Here is a 19,634-nt window from a genome sequence, read left to right as displayed (position 1 = left end):
ACTCTTTCAGGTTTTATACTAGTGAAACAATGCAGTGCTTGCACATGCAGGTCTGATTTATTTCACTTATGAGTATGGTCTCTAGTTGTGACCATTTACATATAAAGGCCTTGAGTTTATCTTTCTTTATAGCTGAGTAATATTCCATTATAGAAAAGTACCACAAAAAATGTTTTGATTTAATATAAAGTGGCTATTGATGCAGTTGATGTTACCGAAATCTTTATTATGAGGATGCCAGTGTCTGATCCTGAAACCACTGTTGGCATTAGCAGTGCTGCCATGGCCATTTTCACAGCCTTCACAGCTTCATACCTTTTGATTTAAGGAATATTGAGTTTCTTAAATTTAGCTGTAGCCAGGGATATAGCTCAGTGGTTACAGTGCCTGCCTACCAAGTGCAAGGTCCTGAGTTCAATTCCTGGCACCAAAAAAAAAAAAAAATTAGCTTTAGTTTTGTGTTCCCTTAAAATTAGTTTAGTTTGAGGAGAATTAAGAGTTTCTCATGGACATACGTCGGAAGTGTAGCCATGCTCTCTCTTTGGTAGATAAACCCCAGGGTAATGGCGGTACAGGCTGAACCCAGATCGGTGCAGCATGGTTTCTTCTATAACCAGCCTCCGCCCGGCCTCTTCTCTCAAAGTAGATATTATTGAGGTATTCCCAGGAGACATGAGGTTGTGACATGATTGTTACTGTTCTCTTATTGTAGACAGTGTGTAAACGTGGAACTGTAGGCATATGCCATTGTACCTAGCTAGCTTTTCTCTTTCAATTTGATAAATTTTCACATCACTGTTATTACGAAGATACAGTGTCATGCAGAAACACATGTATTAGGTTAATAATATTCCTTAGTTATTGCAGTCTGATCAGGTCCACAGTCTCCCAAACGAGTGTACGGCAAAGGCTAAATAAAAAGAGGTGAATGGAATGATTTCAGGGTTCTAGGAGGATGAAAGCCTTCTCATGGAATTGGAGATTCTCTCTGGGCTAACCAAGACCTTCTCTGGGTGGCCCATATTTATTTGGTCAGCAGAAGAAGGGTGGGAAATACTCAAGAAGGGCGGAATTACTGGAGAATTTCTCCAAGTAAGATACTACATTAATCCGTAATAAGGATTAAGTTAATCCATCCAGAAGTGAGATTCCTGAGGCTGTCGTCTTTGAGGTGGGATCCAAGTGTCCTTGGCTGTGATCTTGTCTTATCCTTTGAGGCTTTCTGGCTTCATCCGCCATTGCAGGTTTTAGTAGGGATTAGTGACTTAGAGATTCACTTACGAGTCTGTTGCCCACTTCCAGACAAGTGGCCTAGGCTTTGGACGGATTCACAAATAAACAGAAAAAGCCAATTGGTTAATTTAAATCCTGCTCAGGGCTGCTTCATAGTGGTCTCCATCACATATGGACTTTGTGGATTGAATAATGAGGGTTATGACCAGGAAAATTCTAGGTTGCCTGTGAAAGTCTTGCACTTTTGCCTCCAGTGATACATATAAAACAATGTTATGTGAAGACTAAAACTTTATTTTAACATTAGCCTGTCCAGAATTGTTATTACTAGTACAGGTAACCTGAGTGGTATTATGTAGGAAAAAAACCCTTTTTTTGTGTATTAGAATTCAAAAAATGATAGAAAACACCAATGATGAATAGAAAATTAAATTTAGAATTATCTTAAAGTATCTTATTTTTTCACATGGCAGTTTTTATATTTAAATATTTAATTCTTCAGCTTTCTAAATTTTTTTGGGGGGGGTGCTGGGAATTGAACTCAGTACCTTGCACTTGCTAGGCGGGTGCTTGTGCTGTTGAGCTATGTCCCCGGCCCCTCTTCAGCTTTTTAGTAATTCAATAACAATTTTTAAACTAATGTATGTGTGTGTGTATATATATATATATATGTTTGTTTTATTTTAGTTTTTTTTTTTTGAGGCAGGGTCTTGCTATGTAGTTCAGGATGGCTTTGAACTTACTGTGTAGTCCAGGCTGACCTTGAACTTGTGTCGATCCTCCTGCCTCAGCCTCCTGAGTGCTGGGATTACAGGTATGTGCCACCACTCCTGGATAACCGAATATTTTCTCTTTAGTATAGTAGTATGGTATGAAAAATGCTATGCCTATATTACCTTTTTTAAGGATAGGCTTGAATTGCAGCTTGGGCAATTTGCTTAACATTTCTATGTCTTAATTTATGGTATCCGTAAAATGAAATAATAATACTTAAGTATATCGGAGCAGTAAATGAGAAAACGTGTAACTCTAAAAAAACAGGCCTCCAATAAGCAAGAAATTTCACTATTTCCTATGTGGAGTGGTTGGATTTTTATTTTCCAGATATTCTGTATAAATATTGTTTTTTTTTTAATAGTGATTCAGCTGTAAAATATGTAAATGGTTGAGAATCTGAGTCACAACACCATTTCTCTAGTAATTCTTTTATGTACATGTAAATACATGGTTTATAAGTACATACACTTCTGTAAGTTTTTAGATATAGAGAATGTCGTGATATAAATACTGTTCCAAAATCAGCTAGCTAGCTTGCTTTTTCTTTCTCTTCTTTCTATTCTTTTCCTTCCTTCCTTCCTTCCTTCCTTCCTTCCTTCCTTCCTTCCTTCCTTCCTTCCTTCCTTTCTTTCTTTCTTTCTTTCTTTCTTTCTTTCCCCTTTCTCTCTCTCTCTCTCTCTCTCTCTCTCTCTCTCTCTCTCTCAAGTTGAAATATACATAATGATCCCATTCATCATAGGAAACTTGTGTCTATGCTGTGGTATTATGTTTTAAATTCTTCCGGGAAGATACGCAGCAGGGAAATAGCTGGATCGAGGTGGACCTTCAATCCTAGTTTTTTGAGGAGTCTCCATGCTGATTTCCACAGTGGTTGAACCAGTTTACACTCCCACCAACAGTAGAGAAGGGTTCCTTTTTCCACACAGCCCTGCCAGCCCTTGTTTTTGCTTGATTTCTTGATGGTAGCCATTGTTTGTGGAGTGAGATGGAATCTCAATATTGTTTTAATTTGCATGTCTTGAATGACCAATGATGTTGAACATTTTTCCATATATTTATTTGCTGTTTGTATTTCTTCCTCTGAGAAGTGTGTATTCATCTCAGATGCCCATTTTTGGATTGGGTCTTTAAATTTGGGGGAGTCTAACTTTTTCTTTATGTGTTCTAGATACTATTCCTTGTCAAATGGACAACTGGCTAATTTTTTTTCCCACTCTGTAGGATGTCTTTTCACTCTTTAGATAATCTCTTTTGCATGTAAAAGCTTTTTAATAGGGTGAGACCCAGTTGTTGGTTCTTTGTATTATTTCCCATGTGGTTGGGGTTTTGTTCAGAAAGTCTTTCCCTGTATCTGTGTCTTCAAGCATTTTACCTATTTACTCTTCCAATAGGTTTAATGCTTCTGTTTTAATACTTAGATCTAGGGTCTTGCTATGTTGCCCAGGCTGGTCTTATGGGAAGATACCTAGAAAGGGGAATAAATGAAATTTCTACTTCTACTTTTTTGAAGAATCTTCAGTACCTCCTGGGTTAAGCATCTTTCCTCTGCCATGCTCTGCCATTTCTGACCAGGAGCCATCCATCCATAGAGGGGCTAAAGCCACTAACACTGTGAGCCATAATAAACTCTTTCTCTGTAAGTTGTGGTGTCTGATACTTCGTGCTGGCAGTGGGACAGTGACGTATACTGCTATTTTCTTTTGTGAGTGCTGTGGCGATTACATCTAACTTACTAAGTTTATAACATTTGAGTTTGAGTGTATACCAGTTGGACTTCACGTAATGTCAAAGACTCTTCTAGACAGCTTTCAGTTATTGATGTCACAGAATTACTTCTCTTTTCATTGCTTTCAAAAGCATAACATAATTGTTTTTAAAAATACATGAATCTCATATTGTGTAGAAAACAGAATGTGGAGTTACAAATCCAGTTACAGTAATACTAACTTGTGTAATTGTCCATGTTTTTGCCTGTGTCATGTTTTGTTTCTTTATACAACTTCGATGCTATGCCGCGTACTTGGTAACTTCATGAACTATACCAGTTCTTTGGAAGACAGTCTGCCCAAACTCATAAGCAGAAACAGACAATCTAAATTGGCCAGTATCTAGCCAGAACCTCAGTAATTAATGAACTTATAAAACAGGCAGTGTAAGGCCCAAGTGGGTTCTGTGGTGAATTCTATACAAGATTTCAGGATGATATAGTACCTGTTTCTGAACTGTTCAGTCTGGAAGTAGATGTCAGTAAGATGGAACTGATGGGCCCAGGACTGAAGCCAAGATTCTCAAATTCCAGCTGTCCTAAATTTGAGGCTATTTCAATGATAGGCTTAATCCAGCTAAGTAAACTGGACCATTTAGGGAAGGAAAAATCTAGTTACACTCTTAAAGCAAATATCAGCAATAAAGCCTCAATTTCAAACTTTGATTTCTTCTTGTGAGTTTTGGCATAAGGTTGAAATTTAAATTATTGTTACCATATGTTTCTAATGCATTAACATTGTCCCTTAGTTTTGTTTTGTTTTTGTCTTTTTGAGACAGGGTCTCGCTGTGCAGTTCAGGCTGGCCTTGAGCTCACTTTTAGCCCAGGCTGGTCTCAAACTTGGAACGATCCTCCTGCCTCAGCCTCCCAAGTGCTGGAATTACAGGCAGGCACCACCATGCCTGGCAACACTGTACCTTAGTTATTGTGGACTGATCAGACCCGCAGTCTTCCCAAGGAGTGTATGGGCAAAGGCTTAAATAAATGGGTCAAGTGATATGATTTCAGAGCTCCAGGAGGATCAGAACCCTCAAACAGAATTTGAGATTCTCTGGGGGCTGAGACAAAGATCTTTTCTGGCCACCTGTATTTATTTAGTTATCAAGTCAAGGGAGGGGAATACTGAAGAAAGGCAGGAACCACTCAAGGACTTCTCCATGTGAGACATTTTGTTAATTTAGGAGAGCTGTGTTGTCTGCAGGAAGGCCTCCACCCAGGAGGGAGATGCCTGCAGCTACAATCCTTATCCAGACAATTGAGGTTGGAGCCAGCTGCCCCTAGCTGTGGCCTGTCTTGTCCTTTGAGGCTTCACGGTTTCACCTGCCGTTACAGGCCTCAGCGGGACCGGTGACTCACAGAGGCTCACTTACTATGAGTCAGCCTCCCATCTCTAGACCAGGGGCCGGGCCTGGGATAGACCCACAGGTAACCAAGGAAAGCCGCTGGGTTCACTGAAATCCTGCTCAGAGCCGCTTCGTGGTAGTCTCCATTACGTTTCTTTTCTATTCTTGGTATTTACAGTACAATGAGAGGAAAAACCCAACTATTTTACTGTTACTTACTCTTTGCCTGAATCTCATTAGTTTGTGTAAGTGTGAGTTTCTTCCCTTAATGTTTGCCTTCTTTCTGAAGAACTTTTAACATTTTTTGCAAAGCTGATGTACTGTCAGCAGAGTATTTTTTTGTTTGCCTATAGGTGTTTTTTGTCCATTGATCTTGAAGTATAATTCTTAGTTGCTAGGCTCTTTTCTTTTCCACACTTTAAAGATTTTACTCCACTGTTTTCTTGTTTGTGTGGTTCTGAGAAGTCTTTGTCTCTCTATGAAGTTATTTTGTAGGAAATGTCCTGTAGCTTGAATCAGGGTCTTGTGCGTACTAGGCAGGCACTGTACCACCAAGCTAAACCTCCAGCTTTAGACATTTAAAAAATTTTTAATCTCTGATTTTGTACAGTTTAATATGATATATGTGTAATTTGGGGGACATTTGTCTGTTTGGTGTTCTCTGAACTTTCTGACCTATGGTTTGGCGTCAGAAACGAATTTGGGGAAATTCTTAGTCGTTATTGTTTCAAGTACTCTCCTCCTTTCTTTTCTTTCCCTGATAATACCATAATGCCTGCAGTGCAGTTTTGTAGTTACCCCAAGTTTGCTGACACTCTAGGTTTTGGTCGGTCTCCTCCGCCCTTTCCGCTTTGGAACTTTCTCTTGATGTGTTTTCAAGTTCTGCAGTGCTTTCCTTTTCTGTATTCTGTCCTTTTTCTGCCTAGTCCCCAAGGAAGCCCATCAAGGCATCACTCATTTCTGTTTCAGTATTTGGATCTGTTTCTTTTTTTTTTTTTTTTTTTTTTTGGGTTTTTCTCCGGTACCGGGAACCGAACTCACGACCTTGCGCATGCCAGGCAGGCGCTTTTGCCGCTGAGCTAAATCCCCAGCCCCCTTGGATCTGTTTCTTTTTGATGCTTTCATGGGCTTTCTTCTTTCTGTTTACATTGCTCATTAATTTTTGCATCTATTTTACCAGCCAAATCCCTCAGCATATCGATTATAGTTGTTTTAAATTCTCAGGCCCATAATGCCAACATTCTCACGTATCTGAATCTAGTTCAGACAATTGTTCTGTGTCTTCAAACTCTGTGTTTTGATGTGTCTTGTAATCTTGGGGGGAGGTTGGGTAGGCACTAGATGAAGAACTATACTGTAAGTAGGTCTTTAGTAGTGTGACTTTAAAAGGGAGTGGTATGGGAGAAGCATCCCATAGGCCTATGACCAAGTCTCAGTCTTACATTTTAATTTCTTTATTAGCACACAGTTGCAGAATGTAATGATTACATTTATCATGTGGAGTTTGTATATATATACACACACGCATCTTAATTCTTATTTTGTGTCCCCTGCCCCTCTCATCCCTATCTGCTCACTCCAGTTTTTTTTGTCTTTCTAAGACAGGGTCTCGCTATGTAGTTCAGGCTGGCCTTGAGCTCACTTTGTAGCCCAGGCTGGCCTCGAACTCGCAGCGATCCTCCTGCCTCAGCCTCCCGAGTGCTGGGATTACAGGTGTGAGCCACCATGCCTGGCCCAGTTTTTTATAATGAGACTTTCCTTGTGTCCTGTTAACTTTATGTACATTGTTGTGTAACTGTCACCACATCTTTTTAATATCAGTGCCTTGGTTACTTTTCTCTTGTTGTTGACAAAATACCTGATGCCCAGAATTAAGGAAGGACAGGTTTATTTAGCTCACAGTTTGTGGAGGTTTCAGCCCATACTCGGCTGGCTCCAAGGCAGCGTGGCACATGGCAGAGGGCAACAGTTCATGGCAGCGGAAGACAGCAAAAGCAGCAAGAGCAAAAAGGGAGGCGCAGCAACAGGGAAGCCTCTCTCCCTCCCTTGCATTGTATGCAGGCTGCCTGCCCTGGTACACGCAGTCAGACAGCAGCTGTCTTACCATTAAACAGTAACTCTACCCTGTCTTCTTTCCCAAGCCTCTGATGACTTCTGATCTACTTCCGCTGTCAGTACACATTGTGGTCACCTCCTCTAAGTGGAATCATGCAGTGTTTGTCCTTCAGTATCTGACTGGGTTTGCTTAGTGAAACGTCTCCAAAGTTCTTCCATACGTGTGTCAGTTTATGTCCTCTAATAGTGTCCACATTTTGCTTTTCTCTTACCCGTTGGTGGACAGTAGGCCTGTTTTCACATTTTGGCTATAGTGCAGAGTGCTGTAGTGGAAACAGCATGAAAGAATTTTGTTACGACTTCGTTTCAGTTCCTTAGATATATATGCCGAGGAGTACGATAGCTAGTAATTGTATGTTTAGTTTCTTTATGTAATAATTTTGTAATTATCTTCTTTGGGAGTGTTATGGTTGATACATTGTGTCAACTTGGGGAGTCTAGAGGTTTGGCTAAGTGACTCAGCAGGAAGCCAGGGTGCTTACTTTGTACACATCCTGAGCCTTGGAAGAGGAGGGCATGGAGATTATGTGAGAGCTACACGCCCCTTAGGTGGGGGTAGCCTGTTTACAAGGTAAGGGAGGGAAAGAGGCTGCTTGCCGCCATTCCTCCAGTTTGCTCTGGCTGCTTTGCTATTCGACTGCCATTCCCCCGCTTTGCTCTTGTTGCTTTGTTATCTTCTGCCTTGGAGCCAGCCAAGTATGGACTGAAACCTCCACAAACTGTAAGCTAAATAAACCTTTCCTTCCTTCATTTTGGGCATTGGGTATTTTGTCTCAGCAACGAGAGAAAAGTAACCAAGACAGAATTTGGTACCAGAGGAGTAGAGTCTTGTGCGAGAGGATGGTAGGTCCTCATGGTCGTATACCTGACCATGTGGTTCAACAGCCTTTGGAAATGGCTTGTGGGAAGTGTTCAGAAAGGTTCAGAGATGTCCCCTGAAACAGAAGCACTAGAATACCTTCGGCTGTTCTGTCTGGGAGATTCTGGTCAGAGCTCAGAAGCTCAGGAGGCTGATAGAAATCCTGCTGGTAAAGACCAGGTTTGGGAGGTTTCTGCTGGGAAGAAGGATTTCATTGGTTGTTGGACTCCAGACAGTGTGTGTCATGGCTTGGCCAGAAAGGAAGCTCCAGTAAAGCTGGGGACTGCAAAGATAAGGATGAGGAGATCTCTATTGCTGAGAAGGAACTGGAGAATAGAAAAGATGGCCTGAGGGCATCACAAGAAGCAGCAAGTCTCCACCCTTTGCAGCCTCAAAACTGCAGAGGTGACAGACCTTGCCTTGAGAACGAAGCCTCAGAGCACCATGTTCCAGAATGGCGGCAGCATAGAAAACCTGCTCCTCAGAATTGGATCCAGGCACTCGACCCCTGTGGCCAAGAGAGAGGAAAGCTTGGCTACTGCTCCAGGTGGCAGCAGACCTTGGCATCATCCACGTGGCCCTGGCTTTAGGTTCGTGGAGAATGCAAGAGTTCTGAGGGTCAAGAGGCTTCCACCCAGGTTTCAGAAGGCCTGGGAGGCCAGGCAGTGTGCCCCTGAGAGGGCAGTGTGTGAAGCTGTGAGTGTGAAGCAAAAGGTGCCCTGGAGACCTCAGAAGTTTAGAAAAGCCAGGACCGTGGATCATCTAAGGAAAGCTGCAAGGAGGGAGCAAAGCAGGCCTAAGAGAGAAGCTGTGGATGCTGTAACCACCAGAAGTGCCACAGGGGTGGACTCATGCAAACCCTTTGGAGCTCACAATGTGCCACAAGTTGCTTCAGATGCCGCATGTGGAATTACAGGACATAATGTTAGCCCTGCTGGATTTTGGACTTGCTTTGGTCCCAATGCTCTGTGTCCCCCTGTTTGTACCTTTTGGAATGGTACTGCTTATTTTGTGCCATTGAATGTTGGGAGTGTTTAACTTTTCATTTGTACAGGGGGTCACAGCTAAGAGTTTGCCTTCATCTCGGAGATTTAGGACTTGGACTCTTCAGCAATGCTGCAACTGTTAGGACTTTGGCAACTCTTGCAGGTGGACTAAATGCCTTTTGCATAAAGGGATGTGCATGAGTCTTTGGGGGGTGAAATGTTATGGTTCTAATGGAATGTCTTTGTATCTGGAAACTGGTTTAAAGAAATGTATCTGGTTGCCAAGTGGACAAGGGGTGGAGTGTTATGGTTGATACACTGTGTCAACTTGGGGAGTCTAGAGGTTTGGCTAAGTGACTCAGCAGGAAGCCGGGGTGCTTACTTTGTATACATCCTGAGCCTGTGGAAGAGAAGGGCATGGAGATTATGTGAGAGCTACACGCCCCTTAGGTGGGGGTAGCCTGTTTACAAAGTAAGGCAGAGAAAGAGGCTGCTTGCCGCCATTCCTCCCTTTTGCTCTGGCTGTTTGCTGTTCGGTTGCATTCCCCGCTTGCTCTTGTTGCTTTGCTATCTTCTGCCCCAGAGCCGGCCAAGTATGGACTGAAACCTCCACAAACTGTAAGCTACATAAACCTTTCCCTCCTTAATTTTGGGTGTTGGGTATTTTATCTCAGCAACGATAGAAAAGTAACCAAGACAGGGATCCATCTTTCTTTAATCCCAGAAAGCCTGCCCTGTTTTTACATTACCACCACAGTGTACAAGATTCCAGTTTCTCCATGTTCTTGCCAATATTCGTTAATTTCTTGATTTGTCGTGGTTCCGATTTGCATCTCTCTAGGAATTAGTGATACTGGATATTTTTCCACCCGTCTAGCCATTTACATATATTCTTTAGAGATTTTTTTATTTCAAAGAGAAACAACAATAATACAATAACAACAATGAAGACAAAAACAAAACAAAACAAAAACAATAAAAACGGTACAGGATTTCGAACCAAGGTGATAGGAATTAACAGTGGTTGTATTACATATTGTTATCTTCAATGAAGTTGCTCAGATTACCAGATGTGAGAGTGCAAGATTGTTCACACCGTTAAAGAGAATAACAAGTAATAAAAAAAAATTGGAAAGGATACAGAGCTTCATTAAAGCAAATGGTAGGAATTCAGCAATGGTTATTATATTGCATACTGTTGTCTTAGATTAATTGTTCTGATTACCAGATATAAGCATGAAAAATTGGTCAAGAGAAAAAAACCAAGCATTAACTGTTCCTTTCCATAAACCAGTAGGCATCAGCAATACACTTATCCCAGCTATCCTTCTAGATACATACATCTTTTCTTTTTTTAAATTTTAATGAGAAAGTAAGAAAAATAAAATAACAAAAACAAAGGCATAAACAAAACAACATTAAAAAATAATAAAAATGGTAAAGAATTTTAAAACAAGGTGGTAGGAAATTAACAGTGGTTGTTACATTACATATTGCTATCTTTAAAGTGGTTACTCAGGTAACCAGATATGTAAGATTGATCAAAGAATTACACATTAACTGTTCCTTTCAATAAACCAGTAGAAATTAGTAGTGCAATTATCTTAGCTATCTTGTGTATATAAATATACACATTTCCGCCTTTCTTTTTTTTCTTTTTTCCCTCATTTGAGTTGTTCTTTCCTATTTGAGCAATTTCTTTCCCTTTCACAATATCTATTGTACTTTTCAGATTTTATTTACTCTTTCAGGTTCTTATACTAGGAAAGCAGTATGATGTTTACACATATGAGTCTGATTTATTTCACTTATGAGTACGGTCTCTAGTTGCATCCATTTACCTATAAAAGCGTCGAGTTTATCTTTCCTTATAGCTGAGTAATACTCCATTGCATAAAAATACCACATCTTTTTTATCCATTCCTCAGTTGATGGGCATTTGTGTTGTTTCCAAGATTAGCTATGACAGATTGCACTGCTATAATAAACATGGGTGCACATATATCACTGTGGTATGGTGTTTTCAGTCTTCTGGAAAAATGCCCAAGAGGGAAATAGCTAGGTTGAATGCGACTTCTGATCTTAGTTTACTAAGGAATCTCTAGACTGATTTCCACAGTGGTTGCACCGATCTACACTCCCACCCACAGTGGAGAAGGGTCCCGTTTTCCCCACAGCCCCTCCAGCATTTGTTATTGGTTGATTTCTCTATGACAGCCATTCTTACTGGAGTGAAATGGAATCTCAGTGTTGTTTTAATTTGCATTTCTTGAATGACTAATGATGTTGAACATTTTGTCATTTGTATTTCTTCATGTAAGAAATGTGTATTCATCTCAGATGCCCTTTTTTGGATTGGGTCTTTGAATTTGGGGGCCTGATTTTTAAAAATTCTTTATATGTTCTAGATAGGAGTCCTTTGTCTCAGGGGCAGTTGTCTAAATTTTTTTCCCAATTTATATGTTTTCTTTTTACTCTGTTGTTGATTTCTTTTAATGTGCAAAAACCTTTCAGTAAGATGAGATCCCAGTTACTGATTCTTGTAAGTATTTGCAGTGCAGTTTGGTTTTTGTTTATGACTCTGCGTACCCCTATGTCTTCAAGATTTTTGTGTACTTTCTCTTCCAGCAGATTTAGTGTTTCTCTTTTGATATTTAGAACTTTAAGTCATTTTGCCTTTAGTTTGGTGCATGGTGATAGACATGGGTCTAGTTTCAGTCTTTGGCATGTGGTGAGCCAGTTTTTCCAGCACCATTTATTGAAGAGGCTGTCTTTCTTCTAGTGAACATGTTTGGCCCCTTTGTCAACAGTGGCTGAGTGTGTTTGTGGTTGTGCCAACATTGTGAGTGTGAAGCAAAAGGGACACTGGAGACCTCAGAAGTTTAGAAAAGATTACATCTTCTAATCTGTTAGATTACATTACATCTTCTAATCTGTTCCACTGATCTTCAGGTCCTTTTTGTTTTTAGCCAGTAACATGCGGATTTTATCACAGTAGCGTTGTAGTATAATTTCAAGTGAGGGACTGTGATACCTTTGGAGAAATGTTTGTTTGTTTGTTTTTTTCTTCCAGTACCAGGAATCAAACTCACCACCTTGTGCTTGCCAGGCAGGCACTGTGCCGCTGAGCTAAATTCCCAGCCCCTGGAGAAATGTTTATTCAAATACTTTGCCTACTTTTTTAATATTTTGCTTTTTGACACAGTTTTACTATATAACTCAGTCTGGCCTTGAACTCAGAGTGATCCTCCTGCCTCAGCTGTCAGAGTGCTGGGGTTACAGGCATGTGCTACCATGCCTGGAACTTTGCCCTTTTTGTGAATTGGCTTGTTTTGTTGTTGTTCAGTTTAAGCACTCTTTATATTGTTTGTTCTTAACATTAATCCTTTATGAGATAAATGATTTACAGATGTTTTCTGTGGTTTGTGCTTTGTTCTCAGTGTCCTTGTCGGGCATGGTGACACATGCCTGTAATCCCAGCACTTGGGAGGCTGAGGCGGGAGGCTGAGGCAGGAGGCTGAGGCAGGAGGATTGTGTCGTGAGTTTGAGATCAGCCTGAGCTACAAAGTGAGCTCAAGGCCAACCTGAACTGTATAGCGAGACTCTGGCTCAAAAAGATCAAAAGAAAAAGAAAAAAAAGAACTAGTGTCTTTTTTTTTTTCTAGTGAACATGTTTGGCCCCTTGTTGTTCTTTTAATTTTTTAATTTTAAAAATAGAAGGAAAACATTAACAGACAGACAACCTTTTACGAAATAGCAAAAGAATAGTACAGACAATACAGAGTTACAAACAAAGTGGTAGGAAACTAACAATGCTTGTTGTATTACATACTGATATCTTCAAAGTGGTTTCTCATGAAAACATGTTTTTGCTTTTTACTACAATAAAAAAATTAAGTTTATTGGTACATTTTAGATTCATATATTGATCACATTCATTATAGAGAATTTGTATCTGTACACGATATACTGTCATTCTTTTTTTTTTCCCTTCCCCTCCCTTCTGCTCCTCTTCCCTTCCTTATTTACAGAAGCTTTATTTCTATTAGTAGTGTCCTTTTGATGTACAAAAGTTTTTAATTTTAGTGAAATGTATTTTTTCTTTTTTTGACTGATATTTCATACTCAAGAAATCAATGCCAGGGCCAGAGATATAGCTCAGAGGCACAAGCACCTGCCTGGCCAGTGCAAGGTCCTGAGTTTGATTCCCGGTACCAAAAAAAATGAATACCAAATCCAGTATCACGAAGATTTCCCCCTATATATTCTCTTGCAATGTTTTTATAGTCTTCTGTCTTGCACTTAGGTCTTTCATCTGTTTTTGTTTTGTTTGTTTGTGTTTTGAGACAGGGTCTCACTACATAGTCGAGGCTGGCCTTGAACTCACTGTGTAGTCCAGGCTGGCCTTGAACTGATGGCCATCCTCCTGCCTCCCCTGCCAAGTGCTGGGGTTTCAGATGTGCGCCACCATGCCTGGCCCTGTGCGTTAATTTTTATTTGTGGTGTTACACAAAAGAATTTAGTGCCCAGCTTCTTTATTTTGTATGTTACTCTTTTGTGTTCCCAGTGTCCTTTGTTGGAAAGGTGATTATTTCCGTACTGAATGGTTTTAATAACTTTGTCAAAGCCCTTTATTACCACGTATTTGAGGGTTTATTTCTAGGTTCTGTTGTTGATTCACTGGGTCTATTTGTGTATCTTGATTCTAGTAGTTCATTGTTTATTGTATATTTTTATAACTTCAAGATAGATTTGCTTGATCCATTAAATTTTTTATGTTAATTTAGTTTTTAATTGATACCATGTAATGTTTGATACATGTATACATTGCATAATGTTTAAAACAGATTAAATGTATTTGTCTTTTTTAAGTATTTATCATGTCTTTGTGGTGGAAACTTTCAAAATCCACTCTTCTAGCTTTTTAAGTGTGTAGAATATTATTATCTGTGGGCAGCTCTAGTACCTATAGATATCTGTAGGTGCATAGTATACCTTTTAAAACTTTTTGTGTTGCAGAATGTCCATTTTTGAGCTTTTACTACATTTATTATGTAATTTGAGTTATGTGCATATTTATAGTATCTCTCTTTCAGGGACTTTGCTTATTTCCAATTTATTCATTTTCTTTTGTTATCAGAGGATGGAAACTAATAGTGTCTCAACGTTGCCATCTTTAAATGCATACCAGGATCTGTCTTTAAATATGTATGACCCCTATCAAGTGCATTTTAGAATGAGGTTGTCACAGTCTCCAAAAATCTTGTTGATATTTTGACTGAGATTATATTAGAGTTGTAATAATCTTGAGGGTCCATGCTTTTGAATTTTATGACATTATCTTTTGAAAATAATGGATTATTAATTTTTGTTGTTGGCTTTTGCTTGGTCAGGAAAAATCCCACGTTGTAACATCTTTCTTTTCTACAGCCACATACTTCATAGTGTAGTTTGTAGGTAAATTACTTTTTAATGTGTGTTTTGTGTTAGAAAAGGAACTATTATACCATTTGTTTCTTAGGAGAAGCATGAGTATCTGAACAGTTAATATTTTCATCATTTAAGAGCACATTCTGTATTTATAGGGTTTGTAGTCATAATATTGCTAGTGAGAAAAATAAGTTGACCTTTCTTTAGGACTTCATCTTCAGTGAAGAAAATGCTTCGGTATACAGTGCTCTTAGATGCTTTTCTCATTCAAAGTTGATTCTTGAGGAAAGAGAATAGAAGCGGACACTAGGAATAGCTTCTGAGAGACAGGAGGGGTCTCCAGTAGGTTGCCAAGGAGCCCACTTCTCTGAGGAAGTTTTATCCAGCAAAGGGATGGGTACAACGTGGGTCAAAACTGTAACCAGCCAATAGAAGTGCGAGTGCAGTAGTTTAAGTACTGTTGACCCAGCAGTAGCAAGGGCGCATGGGTGACATCGTTACCCTGGCCAGTAACCTGTGGCCGCAGTCTTCTTGGTGTTAGTAGGTAGGTGAGGATTCCCACCCCCAATGAGGGAATGGGCTCTTTATATGGGAAGTCTCCAAAGCTGCTACCAGCAGTGTCAGGCCTCCCTTTACTCCTTAGGCCATTGTGACCTCAGCCTTCAGGTGCGCCTCCAGCCACAGCTCTGGTGTGTTCTCACCTGCACTGGCTCCCTGGGGCCCAGCCGCTCTGCCTGCCTGCAGCATTTCCTCACACCTGAGCCGGCCCTGACAGAACGACTGGATGCCTTTGTGCGACTTACGCTGGCTTAGTCTTAGGGTTTTGAATATTCCGTCTTTTAATTTCAAATCTAAAACTAAGGAAAATTGCACCAAAGTAAATATGAAAAGCATAAAAAAAAATGTAATAACAGCAATACTATTCTTCTTACTGTGATACCATATTTTTAATATTCCCAATCATTTCTCTTGAAAAAAACATAATGAGCAACTGATCTTTATAGTCCTTGTTTCATTTATTTCAGTTACCTTATATTTTTGAAATTATAAACTATTTTAAATGTGTACATGAATTCAGAGAGTAATACCACAATATATATTACTCAAATTTAACTAATGTACAGTATTTCCTTATTGATGTCAAATTGTCATTATTTGTAAAAGAAATGTAGAAAATCGAGTACTTGTTTATAGTGTCTGGTTCTCCCCCCCCCCCCCTTAGGGCTGTCTACTGTCTTGAAGTTTAAATCCTTCTAGCTCAAATTTTAAATTTTATTTCATATCTATACACTCACACATGGTGGGATGCTTTACATTTTTATCAGAAATAATGTATCTGTCATACCAAAACTTGTTTTTTATTCTACCTTATATTTTACACATTGAACCCTAACCTTAGATTTTAAATGGTTCCCTATATAGGTAATATTTGTTGTCCAAACTGTGTTTTCTACTTTTCTTTTTATAGGTGAACTTGAAAATATGTTTCATATGTGAACTTGAAAATGTGCTTGAAAGATGTTAACAATTAGTTTTGTCTTGTAATAGTTTCATTACTCGTAGTTTTGATTATCAGGGTATTTATGGTCTTGAATTTTATATTTACAGGTCCTTTGACTTGTTTAATACTTAGCTAACTGGACTTGCTCACAGGCCTGTAATCCCAGGGAGGCTGAGGCAGGAGGATCACTGGAAGTTTAAGGCCAGCCTGAGTTGCCTAGTGAGACCCTGTCTCAAACCACCCCCCAAAAAAGAAAAAAAAAACACATTTAAATTAGTCTTGTGCTCATTTTGTGCACAGTTGTGTAATACGGTATCCTGTCTTTTCCCTCAAAGACACACAAGGAGTTTCAAAGTAGAACAGGGATGAGAACTTCTTAAATCTGAGTGCATTTTTTTTTTCGCTGACCAGATTATATAATCTTCCCTTTGGGAATATATCTATAACCTGCTGTATTTTTATTTTGAATGTATACCAGTTGGTTTTAAAATTTTGGGGGTTTTATTAGAACTGAGTATAATTCAGTTCTGTTTTGCAGGGATTCACAACCAAGTAAGACTGTAGATAACGCTTCTTCAAAGCAGGCTGCACGCACTACAGAAAAGCGAAGAGGTGATGGTGGCCTTTCTCCTACAATACCTGATACTCGGCCTAAAGGTTTGTGAATCTTAGAAAGCTGTTAGGATTTGAATTGTTGCCTGTTGCTTTTACAGAAATTTTAAATTATAAATATTTCATCTTGTATTGAAAGAATACATGAAAGTAAAGAGAGATTATTTAGCAACATAAAGAAGATTCCTAAGTCTTACTATTTATGTACTTCAGTAGTACATAAATCTTAATTAATTTATGAATACCAAAGGTTAAATTTGAGAGTCTTTTCTTTCTTTTGAGGGATTTAGAGATGTAGTTCTAAAGTTCTGTTAATTTAGCTATTCTATGTGTTGTTTTTTTAATATCCGTACTGCTAACTGGATTTTTTATTAGCTACACTACTTGGAAACACATTCTCTGTTCCTGAAAATTTATTTCAGTTTTACGATGCACATACAAGCTAGGAAATTTGAAGGTCAATACATCCCACACTTCTGAACATGCAGCGTTCTGAGTAAACCCCCTCACATTTAAGATAAAAGATTTGATGAACTTTTTCTTTTTCCATCTCTTTCTAGATTTAAAAACATTTTACCAAAATTTGTACAAAGAAGAACTTACCTCATTAGCCACTTGTTACACTAACACCTTCAGAGGTCCCTTGATTATTGAACGCTTGAAACAAGTTGAAATACATAGTTTTCTGAGTGACTTTGTTTTTCACCCAGAAGTTTTTCTAATCATATTATGCAAAAATTAAAGAAAATGTACTTCATCTCAAACATAGCTACTTAAAGATATTTTTAGTCGCCTTTATCATAGAAGAGAAAAAGTGAAAAGGAGCTACACTAGAGACTCTCCTGTACGTTAGAAGCCACTGAAGCTCTTGGAAGGGTGGCCTGGGGAAAGCACCGTGGCCAGCCACTGTCATCACACATCGAGAGACATCTGTTTTTTTATGAGATATACTTTTTGTTTTGTCTTTCTGAGACCGGGTTTTGCTATGCAGTTTAGGCTGGCCTTGAGCTCACTTTGTAGCCAGGCTGGTCTCGAACTTAAAACAATCCTCCTGCCTCAGCCTCTTGAGTGCTGGGATTACAGGTGTGCACCACCACACCCAGCTTAAATATACTTTTCTTAGAAATTGTTATCCTTCACAAAATAAAAATACAAGTATATAAACGAGCTCAGTTCAGGTATTTTCAAGACAATCTTTGACCTTCACATTCTTCTGCTTTCCTAGCTAGAGTAGGAATTGTTTTGTCTTGTTTTGTTTTTTGAGACAAGGTTTCTCTATGTAGTCCAGGTTGGCCTCCAACTCACGGCAGCTCTCCTGCCTCAGCCCCGAGTGCTGGTATTGCAGACTTGTGCTACCATGCCCTGCTTTAGGGCTGTTTGAATAACGTGCTTTTGGATTTGTGCCCTTAAATTTTACCTCCATATCTATAGAGGACTCATGGTTCCAGAACACTCTGTATCCGTCCTCTGGCAAAGAGCAGTGTTTCTGGGTATTGAAGCTGTTGATACGCAGTGATTTAGTTACGTGCGTGTGGCCTGGGCACATCCTCTTACGTACTTTAAATTACCCCTGTGTTACTTGACAGTGCCTGCTATGTGTTGCTCTGTATTAGTGAATGATGGCAAGAAAAGAATCTGTGCATGCTCAGAGTCACACACCTTGTAGGCACAGCCACGTGGGGCCCCGCCTGCGCCTGACCGAGTCTGTGCGGTGGTGAGGAGGGGCTGGCAGCGTTACCTCAGAGTCACAGGAGGCTTCAGCCATGCATCATGGGAAGTGTGTAAGGAAGCACTTGAGGTTTTCCTTTTTCAATCCCTGAAGGTAAAGTAGGCAAAGTATATGTAAGAGAATTAGCTATTGAGCTTTTATTTAAGCTCAGTATATTTCCTCTCCTATAGATCATTGTATCTAGTGCTAGTTGTTTCACATTAACCTATAAAATGGTGGAAATTGTGAATCAAATCCCAGGTATACTATTCCTTTGATAGTATATTAAGTTTGCCTTGTGGTATTTGATTTTACCATTCTAATATATTGGAAAGGTGTAATATTTTGTTTATAGGATTTTTGTCTATTTAATTTTATATGCTAGGAGTATTTCCACATTAAATTATATATATATAGATATTATATAGGCAGATTTTATTTATGTCTGGCTCTGTATAGTAGAATTATTCCTATTTCCTGAGATGTAAGCTTCACTGATACCCAAATGGCAAATTATTTAAAGGACAACTCATATAAAATAGCTTTTCTCAAGCTTCCTTTTATCAGTCTTTTACTGTGGAATTTATAGTTAAAAATTGTAATATGTTTAGAAATCATATTTAACATTTTTATGATTTAAATATTATAAATAAAATTTAATGTGCTTTCTAAATATGGTGTTGATGATTTGGGAGAAGTTGATATTCCTGAGGGAAAGAGGCAGTATTTTTAAGGGGCTTTTTTTTTCTATTTTCTTTTTTGGTACCAGGAATCGAACTCAGGGCCTCATGCTTGCCAGGCAGGCGCTGCACCGCTGAGCTACATCCCCAGCCCAAGAGTAAAGTATTTTCTTTGGAAATTGGAAGGCAATCTTGGAGTTTTAATCCTGTGTCAGTGCCACCCTTTAAAGAATGACATAGACATATTATCATAGATATTATTTGTTGAGAGTTTGTGAAGCTAGAGTAAGATCAAGAAGTTTGTTTATTTATTTATTTATTATTTGTATTGGGAATTGAACTCATGACCTTGCGCTTGCCAGACAGGTATTTTTGCTGCTGAGCTATATCCCCAGCCCAATAACAGTTTAAAGGTATGCATTGTTGAAGAATTTTGAATGAATGAGGTCAGACTATCAGTATTAGATGAATGTAAGTTATAAATTAAAGGAGGCTGCTTTGTGATTTGCTGTGGTAAACTTTAAGTTGATTGTTTTCCTTTCAAACTATATATATGCTATATATAGTTTGAAAGGAAAATAACTTAGTGACCCATTCAGTTACTTATGTAGACCCCTATGGCAAG

General features: G+C 39.1%; 1 protein-coding gene across 7 annotated transcripts in view; it reads left to right on the top strand.

The window, feature by feature from the left end:
* The window catches only part of Senp7 (SUMO1/sentrin specific peptidase 7), a 166,774-nt gene that overhangs the window by 85,896 nt on the left and 61,244 nt on the right, over nt 1–19,634 (top strand). For all 7 annotated transcript variants that reach the window (XM_013515200.1, XM_013515203.1, XM_013515202.1 and 4 more), the window contains one exon: nt 16,548–16,666. In XM_013515200.1, coding sequence (XP_013370654.1) covers nt 16,548–16,666 — 119 coding nt within the window. The remainder of the gene's footprint in view (nt 1–16,547; nt 16,667–19,634) is intronic.

The sequence above is a fragment of the Chinchilla lanigera genome, unplaced genomic scaffold (genome assembly GCF_000276665.1).
Source record: "Chinchilla lanigera isolate Chin_1 unplaced genomic scaffold, ChiLan1.0 scaffold00026, whole genome shotgun sequence".
Taxonomy (NCBI): Eukaryota; Metazoa; Chordata; class Mammalia; order Rodentia; family Chinchillidae; genus Chinchilla; species Chinchilla lanigera.
Note: the sequence above shows the minus strand (reverse complement) of the source record. Positions and strands in the feature narration are given on the sequence as shown.